At 39.4% G+C, this 19,284-nt stretch overlaps 1 protein-coding gene across 3 annotated transcripts in view; it reads left to right on the top strand.

Moving 5' to 3' along the window:
- Positions 1-19,284, top strand: part of METTL9 (methyltransferase 9, His-X-His N1(pi)-histidine) — a 45,409-nt gene that overhangs the window by 7,552 nt on the left and 18,573 nt on the right. For all 3 annotated transcript variants that reach the window (XM_014796982.2, XM_087417117.1, XM_087417116.1), the window contains exons 2-4: positions 6,137-6,327; positions 10,710-10,919; positions 16,747-16,931. In XM_014796982.2, the coding sequence (XP_014652468.1) occupies positions 6,137-6,327; positions 10,710-10,919; positions 16,747-16,931 (586 nt within the window). The remainder of the gene's footprint in view (positions 1-6,136; positions 6,328-10,709; positions 10,920-16,746; positions 16,932-19,284) is intronic.

Below are 19,284 nucleotides of genomic sequence, written 5' to 3' on the forward strand. Positions count from 1 at the left end.
GCATAGAGCTTCCGTGCCCTCTTAGGTGAGCCGCCCTCCCAGCCCACCAGTATGTTCAGGAACTTGCAGGCTCCCAGAACCCTGTCTGTTAAGGGTTTTATGGGGGCTTCATTAGGTAGGTATGATGGATTAAATCATTGGCCGTTGGTGACTGAATTCAATCTCTAGCCCCTCTCCCCTCCCCGGAGGTTGGGGGGATGGGGATGAAAAGTTCTAACTCCCCCCCCACCTCCCTCATTTATTAGCTTACAAAAAATACTCTTATCACTCTGGAGATTCCGCGAAGGTTTTAGGAGTCTCTTGCCAGGAACCCGGAATAAAGACCAAATATTTATTTTTTATTATACCACATTACCTAAAATCCAGAAGTGGGTTTTTTAAAATAACTTTCTCATTCTACCAATGCGCTCAAATCCTTTGTATTTTGGAAGACAAGACTGTTACATATAGCACATGTTTGACTAGTTGGGGAACTCCAAAAAATAATTTCAGAAAAACTTTTAACTGTGTCCCTCAGTCTGATAAGCAAATATAATTTTATAGGAAAATTGCATTTCTACTTTAAAGGAATGATTCATCAACCAACATTATGTAAAGATTAGGAGGTGTTCATAGGCTTAATGAAATCTTTAAGACATGACCTAATACTTCATTATTTTGATTAGCTAATACGGTCAAATACACATTCAGAACTCGTGTCTATCTGATTTGGCTGTTTATTATTTGGCCAATTAGTATCTTTACAGTCTTGTTACGAGTAGGGAGAACATTGCTATTTACTGTAGTTTTTAGAAGATGTTATGTTTAGTTACCACATGTTTGTACTTGGCATCAGCAGATGACTGCATGGCACAACTCTTATTTGATTAGAGTTTGTTATTTAAAAGATTTCCTTACTTATTTATATTGAATAAAATTCGACTGAGCTTTAAAGGAAGTTGCTAAGATGACATTGTGGAAGATGCTAATTTCAGGCGCTGGGTCTCCAGGCCTACAGCAGAGCTGGTGCACAGTCCTTCCAGTGTGAACATTTAACACGCATACTACTTTGTTCTTGCCTGCGTGCCTTTGTCTCTGTAGTCTTTGAGGAGCACGCATTCAAAGAGCTCACCTGCTTGAAAGTGCACGGGAGCCTACAGACAGGCCACCAGTGCTGTGAGCTCGTTACAGCTTTTCATTTACGCCGGTTGTCTGGAGAGAGGTCACTCCAGGGGGACTGCCAAACGGTTGCAGGAACTCCTGCATTGATTTTTCTCTCTAGTCAGCATCTTGCCTTTAAGGTTAAGGCGACTGCTCATTTAAGGAGCTGAAGGTCCTGGCCAGAGTCCTAATCCCATTACTTGTTTCTCTTGGTTTCTGATCTTTTCTCCCCTCTGGAGTATAAGTTCTTGGAGGCCAGTGAGTCTATCTTTTAATTTTCCCTAGACCACCGTTAAGCTGGGATAGTTAGGAAACACTACTGGCGAGTCAGAACAATGACGTTTTCTCAGTAGGTCCACGTAGGTGTGCCTAAGCATGGCAGTTTTGGCTCCTAGGGGACATTTGGCAACGTCTGGGACATTTTGGGTTGTCATGACGGGGGGGTGCGGGAGAGCTGCTGGCATCTGATGGGTTGTTAAACATTCTACAATGCACAGAACAGCCCCCTAACAAAGGATTTGTTGATATTAGTGCCTTCGAGTCAATTCCAACTCTTAGTGACCCCATGTACAGCAGAGTGGAACCTGCCCAGTCTTTTTGTGCCGTCCTCTCATCTTCCTGTGCTATATGAGACATATGCTTCACTGCTGTTCATAGGGTTTTCATGGCCAGTTTTTTGGCAGTGGGTGGCCAAGTCCTTCTTCCTAGTCTGGAAAGGATTATCAAAGGATTATCTGGCCCCAAATGTCAATAGTGCTGAGGTTGAGAAACCCTGGCCTATAGAAATTTAGTTGCTATCTGGATCAGATTATCTTTGCTTTAAACACACCCAATCCAGTTTAATTGGGCAGAATAGTCCTGCTTTCTTCTCTAAAAGTGAATCTTAGACAGACACACTGGGTAGAGTGAAGTGAAGAGAAGCTTCTTTGAAAGAAGCTTTTATAAAACAACATGCAGGGGCCGGCCCCGTGGCTTAGCGGTTAAGTGCGTGCGCTCCACTACTGGCGGCCCGGGTTCGGATCCCGGGCATGCACCGACGCACCGCTTCTCCGGCCATGCTGAGGCCACGTCCCACGTCCAGCAACTAGAAGGATGTGCAGCTATGACATACAATTATCTACTGGGGCTTTGGGGAGAAAAAGGAGGAGGATTGGCAATAGATGTTAGCTCAGAGCCGGTCTTCCTCAGCAAAAAGAGGAGGATTAGCATGGATGTTAGCTCAGGGCTGATCTTCCTCACACACACACACACAAAAAAAAACATGCACCTACGGCAGGAACTTGAATCAGCTGGAAGCGCTTGGAAGCAGTAGCTCCCCATTTATTCAGAAGTTATGAGTGCTAAGTTATGAGTGCTATTAGGTGCTAAATGCACCTAAATGAAGCACTTGGCCAGGTGCCTGGTAAGGGTGGGTGCTCAGTTGCTGTCTTTCTTGTTGCTTGCTTGTGGTAACGCAATTTTGTGGTGGGTGGGTAACTTTAACCACTGTTTTGCGGAATCGGGTTTAAGCAAGGCCTTGCAAAAAACCCTGGAGTTTTAGAAATTGACACAAACGCAGTGACCACTGTCTCTGTGGTTATCCTTATGTTCCCTCCAGCATTTTGCTAGAAACTCCAAGTTCTGTGGGTTAGACTACCTGTGATTTTTAACAGTAATTCATTTGATGAACAATTATTGTTCATCTGTGTCTGTGCCAGGCGCTGAAGTGAGTCGTTGTCCCTACCTTTATGAAGCTTTCCATCTACCTGGGAAGATAGACACCGAACATGCACTTATGTATAGTTACTCGGTTCAGTGGTCATAAATGTTACCGAGGAGACATATGGGATGTATGAGAGGATATTAGAACAAGGGGATCCAACCCAGTCTGGAAGTTTAAGGGAAACATATTTGAAGAAATATTTAGGTTTAGGTCGAATTGACTAGGTGGAGAGGAGGCGGGTTGGGGTGGTGGGAAATGTAGGGGACAGAACAAATACCATGTGAGACAGCCATGGGAAAGGAGCCTTCCAGAAAACGAAAGAAGGGTACAGTGTTTGACATAGTGAATGGCCAGGTATTATGGGTTGGTAGGGAGTGTCATGAGGTGAAGCTGTGGACGCAGAATGGACAAATTGTGTAGGGCTTTGTAAGCCGTATTGAGCATTTTAGGTATTATCCTAAGAGGGGTGTGGGGGTGTGAAGAAGGGTAGTGACATGATCAGATTTGCATTTAAAAATTTGCATTTTTAAAGAGCTTTGCTTGGTCACTTAATTTTTCAAACTGCTTTTAACTTCTGGAAGATCAAAATGCCACCTACATATAGATGTGTATGTGTATGTTTTTAAAAAATAACAGCTTTATTGAGATACAATTCACATACCATAAAATTCATCCTTTTAAAGTGTACAGTTCAGTGGTGTTTAGTATGTCCACAGAGTTGTGCAACTGTCACCACTCTCTAATTGCAGAACATTTTCATCACTGCAAAAAGAAACCCCCTATCTATTAGCAGACACTCCCAGTGCCCCCTCTCCAAATTCTTGGCAACGACAATCTACTTTCTGTTTCTGGATCTGCCTCTTGTGGACGATTCATGTAAGTGAAATCATGTAATTTGTGGCTTTTTGTGACTTGTTTCACTTTAGCATAATGTTTTCAAAGTTTATCCATGTTGTTGCATGAATCAGTACTTCATTCCTTTTGATGGTTGAATAATATTGTATTGGTGAATCGTATCTAATCATATCTTGTTTATCCATTCATCACTTGATGGGCATTTATTTGGGTTGTTTCCCTTCTTTGGTGATTGTGACATTTGTATCATGCAAATGGTCAGAAGGAACATGGATTTCAACCTTATCTTTAAAGAGAAGGGCTTTGCTTTTTATTATGTAGCACATTCTGTTCAGTAAGCAGTTTCTTTTCTGAAAGACTTATATGACAGTAAAGGTTCAACCACGTGTGTTAATGTTGCTGAATTGAGAGAAATGCTGTTACAAACTTGAGTTTTCCTTTTGGCACTTGAGAGCAATCTTTGCAGTTAATGGTGCCAATTCTTGCTTAGTTCTGGAAGTCAGAGTCCATTGTTGTTCTGGTTGTCCATTTACAAGTGGATGCCAATCTTAGTTCCTCTGTTTCACTTGAATGATTTCTTGTCCACATTAATAGAATGCACCTGATTGCCTATTACCGAAGTGATGGCTTTCATCTTCATTAGTTATTTCAGAGAATAAAAAATAAATAAAAGTCAGAGTGGCCTCAGTATTACAGAGTTCAGAATGTGCACTAGGAGGTCACGAGTATAATAAAAAATGGTTTATGACCTGCAGCGGGGCGTAACTTCAGGTACAATGAGTGTTAAGAATTGGTTAATGATTAAGCAAGAACATTTTCAGACCAAGGGAAAAAATGTAGGCAATGAATGTAAGAAGCTTCATAGCTTATCGTAGAGGGTGGGAAAAAAAATATTTTTCAAGTCCAAGCAGTTTTGGTAACAATGTTTCAATGGTAAATTTACACAAATCAGTCAACAATTGGAAAGATTTGGTTTATCCACTTTAGAGTACAGAGTTTATAAGAAGATTAATCTTTGAAATTTTATTGTGCCTGTTTGCATGTTTGTTTTGGTTTATAACTGGTTCCTTTCAATGTTAGCGTCAGGAATGTTACCCAAGATTTCATTCAACATTTAGCAAGCTTAGGATGACTGTAAAATTGGTCCACAGTTGTGCAAGCAGTTACAGTAGGACACCTACTGCTAATAAATGGTCAGATTTGTCAGGGGGAAGCAAGTTACTTTTGCCAGTAGAGTCCTTATTGGGAAAAATTGATTGTTTCTTAGCAGATAATGGATTAATAGTAACTGGTCTACTCTGCAGTTTCATGATTGTACTTAATGAATGGGCTTACTCTTATTTATTAGGCCATGTTAGAGGAATCTCTTTGCTGTTGTTATTACAGGATTCTCCTGTGTGTCTGGTACTATATTGAGGATTTGCCTGTATTATCTTGTTTAATCCTCTCAATACCCTAGCGGGATGGGTAGATACCGGTGACATCTCTAGACTACAGATGAATGAACAGAGACTCAGCCGTTAAGTGACTTGTCGGAGCTCACACAGGAATGGTAGAGCCAGGTCGTGGGGCTGACTCTAAAGCTGATGTGCCCTACACTGTACTTCCCTCCTTCTCTGGCACACTAAATGAAAATGGAAAAACGTTTATTATGGAAGATTAAATTTCACCCACAGTTGAAGTTCTTGAATTTTGTTCTAAAAAGTATGTTCTGGTTAGAGCCTGTTCCTGGAAGTCTGCTTCTTAGCGTGTTATTACTTTGTCTTCTCCAGTGTGATTGATTGCAGTGTGACCTTAAGTAACTTTTTAGTCTTTCTCGAGCACATTTTGCTCCTGTCTGTAAGAATGTCATAGGACTTCATAAAGCACACCTCAGTATTTCTGAAGGGCTCTGTATAGCGTACAAGAAGAAAGGCAGCTTGTCTGGCCTGTAGAGTGTTAAATGCTGCTGCTCACTTGACCTTTGTTTGGTAGTTTTGAGTTAAATCATTGGATTATGATTATTTTTTTATCTAAAAACAAGGTTAATAATGCTAGTTATTGTCTTCTGATACTAAATTTCAGTGAGGGAGGGGCCAACAGAGCTTTCCTAGATCTCGGGGTCCAGGGCCTATAGTGACTGAAGCATTGGGCCAGGACAGAGCACCTGGGCTATGGCCTGGCTTGCTACCTGCTAAGCTGCATGATTCACAAGCCTCTTCACCCCTCCCCCTTCTACCTACTCTGAGGGTTAGGAGAAGTAAATGAGAAATTACTCATGAGAAGAATTTTATACTTTACAGGTCATATGAACATAAGCGATGATAATTATCTTCAAAGTGCCATGAGATTATAATTTTTGGAAATCTTAGATTTGATTTAGTCTTCTGGTTTTTGTCTTTGGACTTCTTAGATGACACTTCAGTTGTGTGTTTTCATTTTTCTTCTTTTTTTTTTTAGTGGTATGTGTGCAACAGAGAGAAATTATGCGAATCACTCCAGGCTGTCTTTGTTCAGAGTTATCTTGATCAAGGAACACAGATCTTCTTAAACAACAGCATTGAGAAATCGGGCTGGCTATTTATCCAGTTATATCACTCTTTTGTGTCATCTGTTTTTAGCCTGTTTATGTCTAGAACATCTATTAATGGGTAAGTGAATCTTGGATATTTTTTCTTTATCTTTAGGTTTAAAAAAAAATGAAAAAGAAAAGTTACCTTGTTCAAGATGTTGACTACTTCCTCAGCTACAACGCTTCTACTAGTCAGTATCCTTGGCAGTAGGTCCAGTGCTTTTTAAATCACCATAACTTGGGAAATAGCCTCATGAATCTGTATTTCTATGGTGGGAGTTACGTAGAGCAGTGCTTCTCGGCTTTGATGTGCACAGGAATCACCTGTAGATTTAGATTCTACGTCAGTAGGTCTGGGGCCTGAGATTCTGCATTTTTAACAAGCTCCCAGGTGATGCCCGTGATGCTGCTAGTCCCCTACCATTGAGAGTAGCAAGACACTTGAAACCAGACCCTTAACATAGATAGGCTGAAGAGTAAGATCTTTGCTTTAAGCACACTTCCCAGGAGGAAGTTTTTTTGGGGGATCTAATTCAGCCCAGCAGTGGGTGATGGTTTATTTTGAGTGAAGGGTCCTACATCTCTTCTTACATAATGTTTAGGCTCAGTAGAATTTTGTAAACTTAATTGTGGAATTATCTGTCCTTAGAGTGGTTCTGTCATATAAATCTGTGGAAAAAAGCTTTAGGAGTATTTTTTCTCCTTTCTTGGCCAAATTTTTAAACATCCCCATGGCCCAAGAATCCAGAATGCTAAAGAGGCAAGCAACAGGGCTCGGTGCTTAAAAAGCCTTGTTAGACCACTTAACGTCACTAGTTGGGCCCCCTTGAGGTTTGGAGCCAGCTCCTGCTGAATGTCTGGATCCCCAGTCTATCATCTGGCCCTTAAATATGTTTTCAGACACCATGAGCCATTTCTCAAGGTTTCTTACTTGATTTTCTTCATTGTTGGTAAGAAATTGCCTTAAGTTTGCTTCAGGAAACGGTTGTTATTTTTGTGTTGGTAGTTGAGTTTATAGGACGTGGTCTGACATTTTGTTTCTAAAATTGGCTGCACTGAGTTCCTGTTCTATGTCACTTATTTTTTCATTGGAAAGCAAACAAGTCACTGTGGAGTGATTCTTATCCTTTATGGGGTCCTGTGCTTCTTTGAAAGCAATAAAAAGTAGGAATCTTCTCTTCAAGTAGTATTTACATTCAACATTTTTCAACATTTTGAGAGATTTCAAACTCTGAACCATTTCCCCTTACCTCTACCCCATTGGACCCTGGTTAAAATTTTTGCTCTGGAATTTCACAATTTGGTCAAAAAGAGGCAATACAATTAATAAATCCTTTTTGGCTTCTCTTATCTATAGATCTTCTGCTTTTTTTTTTTTAACCCTAACCCCACCCCCACCCCGCCACACAAAAGAAACAAAACTCCAACACATCTCTTGCCCTGTGTCCTATTCCCAGCTGAAAGCTTAATTTTAAGCCCATTGGTACTTTCCATTCATGGCAGTGGTAGATTATTACCATGAGTGGCTGTCTCTTACAGAAATAATTACTATGGTACCTGCTTGAATTAAGAAGATAAGATATTTATGAGACTTCCTTTATGTTGGAAAAGAGAAGGGCCAAGTAAGGAGAGACTTAATAGCTGTTTTCAGAGTTTATTTTATAAGAGAGTGCACCTCCTCTATAGACTCTAAAGCTACAGAGAATTTAGATGGCGGCTACAGAACCTAGGATGGCTGTTAAACACTAAAACAAAACAAAACAAAACCCCACACATGGACATCGCTAACTTAAGAAGTTAAAGACAAATTAGACAGCCATACCTCTCCACGGTGTATGTTTGCTGGAAACCTTGTGTTGAGCTAGGTCAGTGTCTTGGTATTTTAAATGGGATAATTCTTCATCGTGTGGGACTGCCCCACACATTACAGGAAGTCTAACTTTTCTGGCCTTGCCCGCTAAATGACAGTAGCATCCCCAAGTCATTGTGACTACCCCAAACTCTCCCACCTATTCCCAATGCCACCTAGAGGGCAAAGTTGGTCTTGGTTGGGAAAGACTGGGCTCGATGAATTTTGATTTCTTTTTTGACAGTTTTAATCTTTTTGTGGAGCCTCTGTTGCTCATGATCTTTGGAAATAGGACAGTTCTCTCTCTGGTGCCTTTAGATGTAAACCAGTCAGATGACCTCCTGAGCTCTGACCTCAGATGACCTCTAGCTCTAGAATTTTACCGTTATCCTGTCAAGGTTCCTTACATCCCAAAGAGATGGCTAGGGAAGCATGTTATTTTATAACCGGGAAAGTTTAAGCCAGGTAACTAATTTGCAACTTACTTTTGGTCCTTTGGCAAGTTAGCACCAACATTTGAAACATGCATGCCCCAAGCCATGTTGCCTTTAACCTCTTCTTGCTCTGACTCTGGCTCCTGGGTGAAATTTTGTATAGCTATTTCAGTAATAAGTTTAGTTCCTTTTTTCACGTTTGCTTTCTGCAGCCTGTTTTTCCACTAGAGGATATGAGCAATTGAGGACTAAAAACAACTTGTCTTTTAGGAGATATGGTTTTCTTTGGTAAACGGTTGTAGTGGATAGCATCATATTTAGCAGTCTCTGAAGTCCACCCCACCCCCGCCCTGTTTGTTTTTTACTATTTCTTTGGGGCAGAAGATTTACCGTAAATACCATAAATTTTTTAGATTTGATTAAAGTCTCTCAAGGCCTTAATGGGAAAAGAGGAGGGGGAGTTTGTTATATGAACTCTATAATTTTAATTTTTCCCTGAAATTGGTCACACCAGGAGTACCAAGTTGCATGCATCTTTTCAGTCACTGTATAACAAACATACTGTACCTTGTGCTTATCTCCAGAAAGTAGCAGTACAGTATAGATTTCCTTGCCATTTCCTAGATCAGTGATTTTCCAACTGTTTCTAGGATCTGAAGAGGAAGTGCCTCAGGAGCTGCTTCAGGCTGCAGAGAAAGGCCTAGAAGTGGGCTGGCAGCAGCCCGGGGCTCTCCCTCTCATTTCAGCAGCAGCTCTCCTTTTACCATTTTATATTGTTGTGAGTTCAGCTTCATCTAAGGAGAGGGTTCTGCTGCTTCAAAGGAGTTTGCGAATCCCTGCCCTAGACAAAGTAGGATTTGAGGGCTAGAAAACAAGTTCTAAATAGGAGTGCATTTTATTCCCACAGCTGCTGTCCTGAGGGTTCTCTTTGATCTCCATTTTCACTCCTCTCAATTTCTTTTTTCAAAGATATTACTGTGGTTTTTGAATGTTTTTGAGAATCTTTAGAAATAAGAGGACCCAACCAATTGTATAACATATAAACTGACACAAGTATGAATCTGGTTTTTTTTTGTGAGGAATATCAGCACTGAGCTAACATCCGATGCCAATCCTCCTCTTTTTTTTTCGCTGAGGAAGACTGGCCCTGGGCTAACATCTGTGCCCATCTTCCTCTACTTAGAGGGGACGCCACCACAGCATGGCTTAACAAGCAGTGCATCACTGGGCACCTGGGATCTGAACCTGCGAACCCTGGGTTGCTAGTGCCCGCACTTAACCCGTACGCCAGTGGGCTGACCCCATGAATCTGCTTTTTTAATGCAAATTTAACTGATATCCCAAGGACCACTCTTTTCCTCTTTTCTCTCGTGTCTCTTAAAAATCTGTTATCCTGTGGCCGACCCTGTGGTGCAGCGGTTAAGTGTCGCGCTCAGCTTCAGTGGCCCGGGGTTCGCTGGTTCGGATCCCAGGCGCGCACCGATGCACCACTTGTCAGGCCATGCTGTGGCGGCGTCCCATATAAATTAGAGGAAGATGGGCACAGATGTTAGCCCAGGACCAATCTTCCTCAGCAAAAAAGAGGAGGATTGGCATCGGATGTTAGCTCAGCGCTGATCTTCCTCACAAAAAAATAAGTAAATAAATAAAAATTTAAAAGAATCTATTATCCTAAAGCTATTGTTTTCTCACCCATTGTTTAGTTTCCTAACGGTGTTATTTTCCTATTTGATTTCTCTGCTTAGTGTTATCGGCTAGTGCTGTGGTCTGATTCTGTTGGTCTGTCATCTGTTTAACTAATAAACGTGTTTTCTGTTGCTCCTTCCGTCTTTCCTTCCTATTTTGACCTAAGTTGTTCACATTCATCTTTTAATTTCTTATTCATTTCTTTTTTGCTTCCGCTCTCATCTTTTTCCATTCCACCTTTTCTTCCTCTCTTTCCCCGCTCTTTCTGGGTTTTATTTGCAAATGAGACAGATGATGATATCTGGAGGTATTTTCTTATGTTACTAACTTCGTTTTTTAATCATATAAAAGATAATATATATTTTAATCATATAAAATAAACATTTTGTAAGTTCAAAAGGCTTTTGGTGCTGAGTCACTTCATTACTCTGTGTGCGTGTGGGGGGTGCTTAGTTTGTATAGACTCTTCCATTTTTGTTCTTTTCCTTCCAGGTTGCTAGGAAGAGGCTCAATGTTTGTGTTTTCACCAGATCAGTTTCAGAGACTGCTTAAAATTAATCCAGACTGGAAAACCCATCGACTTCTTGATTTAGGTGCTGGAGATGGAGAAGTCACAAAAATCATGAGCCCTCATTTTGAAGAAATTTATGCCACTGAGCTGTCTGAAACTATGATATGGCAGCTTCAGAAGAAGAAATACAGGTATAATTTTTAGACATGTTTTGGGGTATATTTCTTTGTTTTAGATGTATTTCTTCTTGGGAGTATATTATTTAAAGGATATGAATCAGAAATAATTTTCCATGATTAGGAATTTTAAAAAAACTTTCCATATTACAATTAAGTGGAAATTGAGAGAGAAATCATTTCTCCTTGCAGTGTGTTTTGGACTAGAGGAATTGGCACCCTAGGGAGGAAGAGGGCAGATGAGAGACAACTTGGAAAAGAGAGATCAGATGTAGGGACTTGTTCCCTAATTGGAACCTGGAATTTTCGTCTTGTTTTTCTTAATTAAAAAAACAAATATTTATTGTGGTAAAAATACATAACATAGAAATTACTATTTAAACATTTTAAGTGTACAGTTCAGTGGTCTTAAGTACAGTCACATTGTTGTGTAACTGTCACCACCATCCATCTCCAGAACTTTTTCATTTTCCCTGCTGAAACTGTACTCATTAAACAGTAACTCCCCAATCCCCCCCACAGCCCCTGACAGCCACCATTCTACTTTTGGTGTCTGAATTTAAAACTACTCTAGGAACCTCAAATAAGAGGAATCATACAATATTTGTCCTTTTGTGACTGGCTTATTTTACTTAACATAGTGTCCTCAAGGTTCATCCATGTTGTAGCATGTGTCAAATCTTCTTCCTTTTTAAAACTGAATAATATGCCATTGTGTATATATGCACCATATTTTATCTGTTCATCTGCCAGTGGACACTTGAGTTGCTTCCACCTTTTAGCTATTGTGAATAATGCTACTGTGAACATGAGTGTACAAATATCTGAGTCGCTGCTTTCACTCCTTTTGAGTACATGCCCAGAAGTGGAATTGCTGCATCATATGGTAAGTCTATGTTTAATTTTTTGAGGAGTTGCCATACTGTTTTCCATAGCAGCTGCACCATTTTATGTTCCACCAGCAATGCACAAAGATTCCGGTTTTTCTGCATCTTCACCAGTACTTATTTTCTGTTTTTTTGATAATAGCCCTCCAAATGGATGTGAAGTGTCAAATCTTGGTTTTAAGCTTGAGGTTTTGCTGCTTGAGAGACTTAGGAAGAAGGTTAATCCTTATTCAGTATGGATTCTATTGAAAGAGAGAAGAAGGTACTGAGTATAGAATGGGGAGGTGTGGGTAGAGCCTGCCTCCCTCTCTGATATTTTGGAAGCCGGACTTAGCCTTAGAAAGAAGGGAGAGGGGCCGGCCCCGTGGCTCAGCGGTTAAGTGCACGCACTCCGCTACTGGCGGCCTGGGTTCGGATCCCGGGCGTGCACCGACGCACCGCTTGTCGGGCCATGCTGAGGCCGCGTCCCACACACAGCAACTAGCAGGATGTGCAACTATGACATACACCTATCTGCTGGGGCTTCGGGGAGAAAAAGGGAAAAAAAAAAAAAGGAGGAGGATTGGCAATAGATGTTAGCACAGGACCAGTCTTCCTCAGCAAAAAGAGGAGGATTGGCATGGATGTTGGCTCAGGGCTGATCTTCCTCACAAAAAAAAAGAAAGGAGAAAAAATTATGCACTCATTTTCCTATCCACCTAAGTTTCTACTTACACAGACTAACCCCAGAGACAGAGCATTAGCGTAGCTCTTTAGAGCAGGACTGGATTGAACATAAGCAAAACATGGAAATTTTTAGCCTGGGGAAGAGAAGACCAAGTAGGAAGGGGGTGGAAGGGAAGATTACTGTGAACAAATGTTTAATAGGATTTTATATGGAAAGAGGAAGTAAGTGTAGTATGGTCTGATCTGGTAGATCTGGTATGATCTGGTATGATCAGACAGATCAATAGCTGTTAGGATTCTCTTATAGGAGACTTCTGTGTGAGGTTGAACTAGGTGATGTGTAAGATCCCCCTTAGCTCCAGCGATCTGTCTCAGATTAGATCCTAGTGGGTCTGTGTGGTGATACTTGAAACATATTCCTTCAATTAAAAATTAATTCACTATTTCAAAACTTGGAATGCTCTGACCTTTGTTATAACAGTGGCTTAAATCATGCTGAATGGGCCGGCCCCGTGGCTTAGCAGTTAAGTGCGCACGCTCCGCTACTGGGGGCCTGGGTTCGGATCCCGGGTGCGCACTGACGCACTGCTTCTCTGGCCATGCTGAGGCCGCGTCCCACATACAGCAACTAGAAGGATGTGCAGCTATGACATACAACTATCTACTGGGGCTTTGCGTGAAAAATAAATAAATTAAAAAAAATTAAAAAAAAAATCATGCTGAATTCCTAATCTGACTTTCTTCCGCCACTTAAAAAAAAAAATCTGTGTTTTGAAAGTGGGTTTGGGGAGGATGGTGTTGAAACATGTCTTCATTCCCCTCCCACCTACCCAGCCCCTTTCCTTGCTTGCTTGCCATTAAAGCCCTTCCTGAGACTAAATGCCCAAATGGAATTTTCATTGAAGCTGCAGATGTTTGAATTAGTAATTCAGTGTATCTAGAGTTCACATGCTATGTAACTTAGTAAATTTACCCACCATATAAAAAATACTTAGTTTAATTTTTTTCCTAATACATAGCACCTATGCCAAAATCTGTTTGCAGTTTGACCTAAGTAGGAAGTTCATACTGGTTGACACTCTCCATAATGTGAGTATGAAATAAAAACATATTCACAAAAGTGGCAGCTTTTGATGCGGTTTGAGATTTTGGTGAGGAAGTGATATCTTACTAATGATGACAGGGCAAACTTTTAGCTTAATTCCTTGTGTTTTGGCTTCTTTTTGGGAAGTAGCTGTTTTTTGTTTCTCTTCAATATCTGGGCCCATGAAAAACTAGCTTTTTAATAAAGATTCTGGATGTCATTTTTGAAATAAATCAATAAACAGAAAATGGCCAGGTTTTTCCTCTATATTGCCAGTATATCATTGTTTATAGAAGAAAACTCTATTGTAAAATTTAAGGATGTGCCTTTGATTTTTTAAAACAAAACAATAACTTTTCTTTATATTGTTGGAGTTTTGTTTTTTATTTAGAATTTATCAAAATAAATTCTCTTTGTCACTTCTCTAAGAAAAAGGTATTTTAAATCCTCCTAGAAGGTAAACTATTACTTAACTCGTTTTCTTGAAAATAATAATCCCTAAACAGATGCCTGGCTTCTCGGGTTAGAAGTGCTGTTTTGGAAAAGCCATAAACATGGGAAAGGATTATACAATTAACTTTTGATTATGTGTACTGACTTATAATTCCACAATTCAAATGTCAATAAATAAAAACCATTCTTTGGCAGGAAAAGATTTTGGCAGCATGTTTACCTTCCTCAGTCTGGTTTACCAAAAGTTAATGTTAAAATTAGTTTACATGATCCAAATGTTGGTTAGTAGGTGGTGGAGGAAACAAGTGCGTGGCAAGATACTGAGTGGTGATGGGGATGGGTTTGAAATTAAATCCACACAGCCAGTTCACACACGGGTAATCAAAAAGGAATTGTATATACAATTTGACACCAGAGAACAAAGATCTTTAATGTAAATTTGAAAGATGCTTGACTGTAATCCATTATCTGTAGGTTTGGGATCTTTCTTGAAAAGAAAATATTATAGTTGAGAATTCTATTTCTCATTTTAATATCCTCTTTATTTTCTTTTTTTAACAACAAGATATTGAAGACTGAAGTGCAGATTGCTGTCCACTCCCAACCCACTGCCCTAGAAGCATTTATTCAGATGATTGTCAGGTTCTTTCTTACTACATGGAGAGAACAAGTTCATTGACCTGAAGAGCATACTAGGAGAATGTCCAAATTGTAATTTCTACCCTACCAGTGATTTGCAGTGTGACCTTGGAGAAGTCACTTCTTTGATTTTTCTCATAAGAAGAGGAAAATTCTAACAACTTGTTAGGATTCCTGGGCTAATAAATTTGTCTTCATCAGTTGAACTGACTTTACAAGTAGAAATCACAAAACAGAAATAAAGATGAAGTTGGACTTCTATGGGTATAGTTTTTACCTGTCCCAGCATAAAGCCGTAATTTTGTTATGAGCGTATATTTCTATCTTTCAAAATTACTGACATGGAAACTATCTGCAACTAATTCTGAGATGGATTTAGTGGGATTATTTTAGACTAAAACATGCTGATGATATTTGGCTTCTGCTTCATTGTAGATAGGCCTAAATTTGTTTTTTGTTTTTGTTTCCTTTTGTGAGGAGATCAGCCCTGAGCTAACATCTGCCAATCCTCCTCTTTTTGCTGAGGAAGACTGGCCCTGGGCTAACATCCGTGCCCATCTTCCTCTACTTTATATGGGACGCCGCCACAGCATGGCTTGCCAAGCGGTGCATTGGTGCGCACCCGGGATCCGAACCGGCAAACCCCAGGCCGCCACAGCAGAGCGGCGTTTTATAACCAGTAGAGTTTTATAACCTCTTGCGCCACCGGGCAGGCCCCCTGTTGTTTTGTTTTTTGAAATCAAGTATATAATTTGTTTTTTGCAATTTATGAATTTAAATTGGCTGTTTGGCTAAGGTATTAATATACAAATAGCCTTTGTTTTAATTGTTTGTTTTGGTTTTTAAAATGAGAATTGATGACATTTTTATCCTGAGAGTAGAATCTTCTCTTGAGGTTTGAGTGAATTAAGTCCAGTTTCTAAAATCATCATTGTGGTCGCAATTTCAGTACAACAAAGTGGTTGTGAAGCCCTGATACTCTACTTACTTCAAGCTCCAAAGGAGTGTGACTTAGTCCCTTGACATTCGTTAGAGTTAGTTTTAGAGGAAACTTTAGTTTTTAAAAAATCTAGATTGAAAAGAAGATGCAACTGAGTGGTTTGTGTTCCTTTTTAGTCTACTGTTAAAAAATGCTCTAAAATATCATTATGCTAATGAGTTATACTTTTCCATTATACTTTTAGAATTTTCTAAACTGTCTCTGCTATATCTGCTTAGCATTATCGAAGACTTGTTTACCAAAGATCCTTTTTCCTGTCTCCTTTTTCCACCATGTCTATCTTAATGTGCCTCACCCACCACATTCTGATTGGTATTACCAAGCAGTAGTGAGTACTTTATAGAATTACCTTAAGGGTGTGGTTAACAAAGACTCTTGATATAAGAACTGCCGCTTTTTATGGGTACAACGCTTTTTATGCATACAACGTTGTGAAGGACTAGAAATGTTCTTAGAGAGCGAGTGTGCGTGTGTTGGTGTGTGTGATATTGAAGGCTGAGAAGTGGTGTGTTAACTATGCTCTTCACTTACAGTTTTAATAGGATGTCTTGTGCTTTATCTTTTTCTCTATAGTTATTCAGATATGAAGATTCTAGAGTATGAAATAGTAGCTCTCTCCTGGGAACAGAGATGTGCTCAAAAGGTCATAGGTTGTAAATGGAAATTATCTTATACCACCCCTAGCCATTCTTAAATAGGAGGGACCCTAGGAATAGAAAAGAATGTATGATATATTTTATGATTAAATTCCAATGATTGTAGAAAGTAGGACTCTTTGTTCTTTAACTGATGTTCAAGAATTTGATGCCCTAGTTTTATAACCATTTTTATCACCATATTATCTTCATACTTAGTAACATATGATTAGTTCTTGTAAAGGAAATTTTATATGTTTTGGGATTTGGAAATAAGTGAAATGCTAAATTTAAAGAAATATGGTTGCTATTTTTCTCTTGCCTGGCCATTTTATTACTGCAAATATAAATTGTAAATGAAGATTTTGAATTTACTTTGATTTAAAAGACAAGTTAGAGCCTTTACTGGCATCTCAGTTATTTTTAAAGTTGTCTTTAAGGGAGTTCATATCAATCTAGTTCTTTCTGATTTTTCCAGAGTGCTTGGTATAAATGAGTGGCAGAATACAGGGTTCCAGTATGATGTCATCAGCTGCCTGAATTTGCTGGACCGCTGTGATCAGCCCTTGACTTTGTTAAAAGATATCAGAAGTGTCTTGGAGCCAACTAGAGGCAGGGTCATCCTTGCCCTAGTCTTACCCTTTCATCCCTATGTGGAAAACGGTAAGTTTGATCAGGCTGCCTCTTACCCAGCGTGGATGTTTATTGGTATTTGTGATTCTGTTTCTTAGAATAGCCTGGAATTGAAAAGAATACAGTTAACCCATGTAAAATATCACCTTGGTTAATGTTCATCTTAATGTTGATTTTATAGAACTTGAGTATTCCCTTTGCAGTGGTAATAATTAATACTCAGCTTACTCTGCCTGCTTGAGATTGAAAGCCTAAAATGTGTCTGCATTTTCTGCTTTTAAATGGAGCTTGAACCATTTATTTATTAGCTTATAAGCTGAGTCAAGCAGCAAATGATGCGTTTTAATCTACCCATATATACTTGGCCAAATGTCATAGCTTTTTGTATTTTACATCTCTTGTCCCAGACTCTAAAAATGATAAATGCTGTTATCTCTTTTTTCCTTTTAAAGACCATTTGTGTTCCAGCATGTGTCATTTGTTTAACATTTGGTTTTTGATTGCATGGTCTTTGCTCTTCAGCGATATTAAATGAAGAATATCTTAGAAGAAATGGTTTGATTTTATATTCATATTTACTATGACTTCTGGCTGTAGTCACATTAATTCATAGTTTTAGCTTATGTGGTTTGCGTTTTAGGTCATGCTGAAAGTTATGACTTTACGCCTCTCTTGCATTTTCATAAGTTAATGTACAGTAAATAAAAATTATTATATAAGTAATACATGTTAACATTTAAAAATCTTTAGCTTTTCTATTTTACTACCTAGTTCAGCCTTGGGTTCAAAAACTCTAAGAGCTTGAAGACATTTCGAAGAAATCCATTAATATTTTGCAAGCATCGTAGCTATTGAATATCTGTGAAAATCTGTCCTAAGAAGTAATGCTCATATTTTTTATAACTGTGGATTGTGTTGCCACTCACTTGCTCCTTCGTTTCTTCCTGTCCTTACTTTTTCCCCTCAGGTCTTAGTTCCTTCAGATTTAATGCTTGTCTTAACATTTACCAAATGGTTTTAGATTTGTGTCGATGGTGGGGAAAATGGAGAATTCTTTAGACATAGGAGGGTGGGAAGGAGAACAGATAGAACAGATGTCCCCTCCCCCATCTGACTTCTCCATTTTTACATTCCTGTTGTTAAATCGTTTGTCGTGGTAAAGAAAGAACTGCTGTTGAGTGCCCATGTAGCGTAGGTATGTTGTACAGTGAGAAGTCTAATAAATGTCCTTGATAATGCAGCGACCTGACCTTATCTCAGTGCTGTTCCCAGTGTAGTTAGGCCTCAGCTCCCTCTCTGCACTGCAGTCACTGGCCATCAGGTCGGAGGACTGGCTGCCTGTGTCCTGTTAGATGACAGAACGTGAATGCTGCTTCCTGGCGTAGCAGGAGGTGGGAGAGCGGGGGAAGAACCCTCAGTCTAGTCACGGAGTTTATTTCCTTGTGCTTCTGACACTAGAAATTGAGAGGAAGTCAAACTGGACAAGAGGGCAGTCTCCAGTAAGGACTGAAAACAGCTCCTTGATTGTGGACTCACAGAGTTGCCTGTTGAGTCCAAGGAGTCTGGCATGTGACACGTAGCAAACCAGAGACAAGAAGCCTTGTTGCTATGGCTGACCTTCAGCGACCTATAAATTTTGCAGACTGCTCCGCAGCGCTCTATTATTGCCTCCTTTCTGAGTCACTAATTAGATCCTGATGATTTCCATGTGACACCGTGAGGACGGTGAGCTGCAGAGTGATCTTGCTGTGTGAGTTCATGAATATTGGGGTGTTTTAAGGATAGCTGAGTGTGCTTTGCATCCTTGGCTCAATTTATTTTTTAGCAAAAAGTTAATTGTAGGTGAAATGGTTACTTGTGTAATTTTTTTGAAATTTCTTGGAGTTGAATCACAGCAACGTTGTTACTTAGGTTAATTTGGGAAAAAAATGCAAAATATATCTTTCTAATTTCAGTTTGTTTGGTTTACTGACCCAATTTTGGTCAGGGGTTATTACATCTAGTGAGAATTGTTTTAAGCATCAAAAAAGGGAAAAGTTTGTAATCGAGTAAAGGAGAATTATATTGCAAAAATGAAAATTTAATGACGTTTAATTTTTCAAAATTGTAATTTTTATAAAAAGGTAATTCATGGTAAAAAGTTCAAGCAGCCTGCATGAGGGTATATAATAAAAAGTTTCCCATCCACTCCAGTTCCACAATCTTGTTCAGGTTTCTTGAATATTCTTCTAAAGATAGTCTATACAAATATAAGTATGTGTGTACATGAAAAAATCAATTATATAATTAAAGCCCTTTATAAATACTTTCATTGCCTTTTTCCTCTTAAGTGTGTCTAGGAAATTATTCCTTACTAGCACACGTATCTGCATTGTCTGGATGT

This window comes from Ceratotherium simum, chromosome 26 (assembly GCF_057802395.1).
Source record: "Ceratotherium simum simum isolate JZ-2026a chromosome 26, ASM5780239v1, whole genome shotgun sequence".
NCBI classification, from domain to species: domain Eukaryota; kingdom Metazoa; phylum Chordata; class Mammalia; order Perissodactyla; family Rhinocerotidae; genus Ceratotherium; species Ceratotherium simum.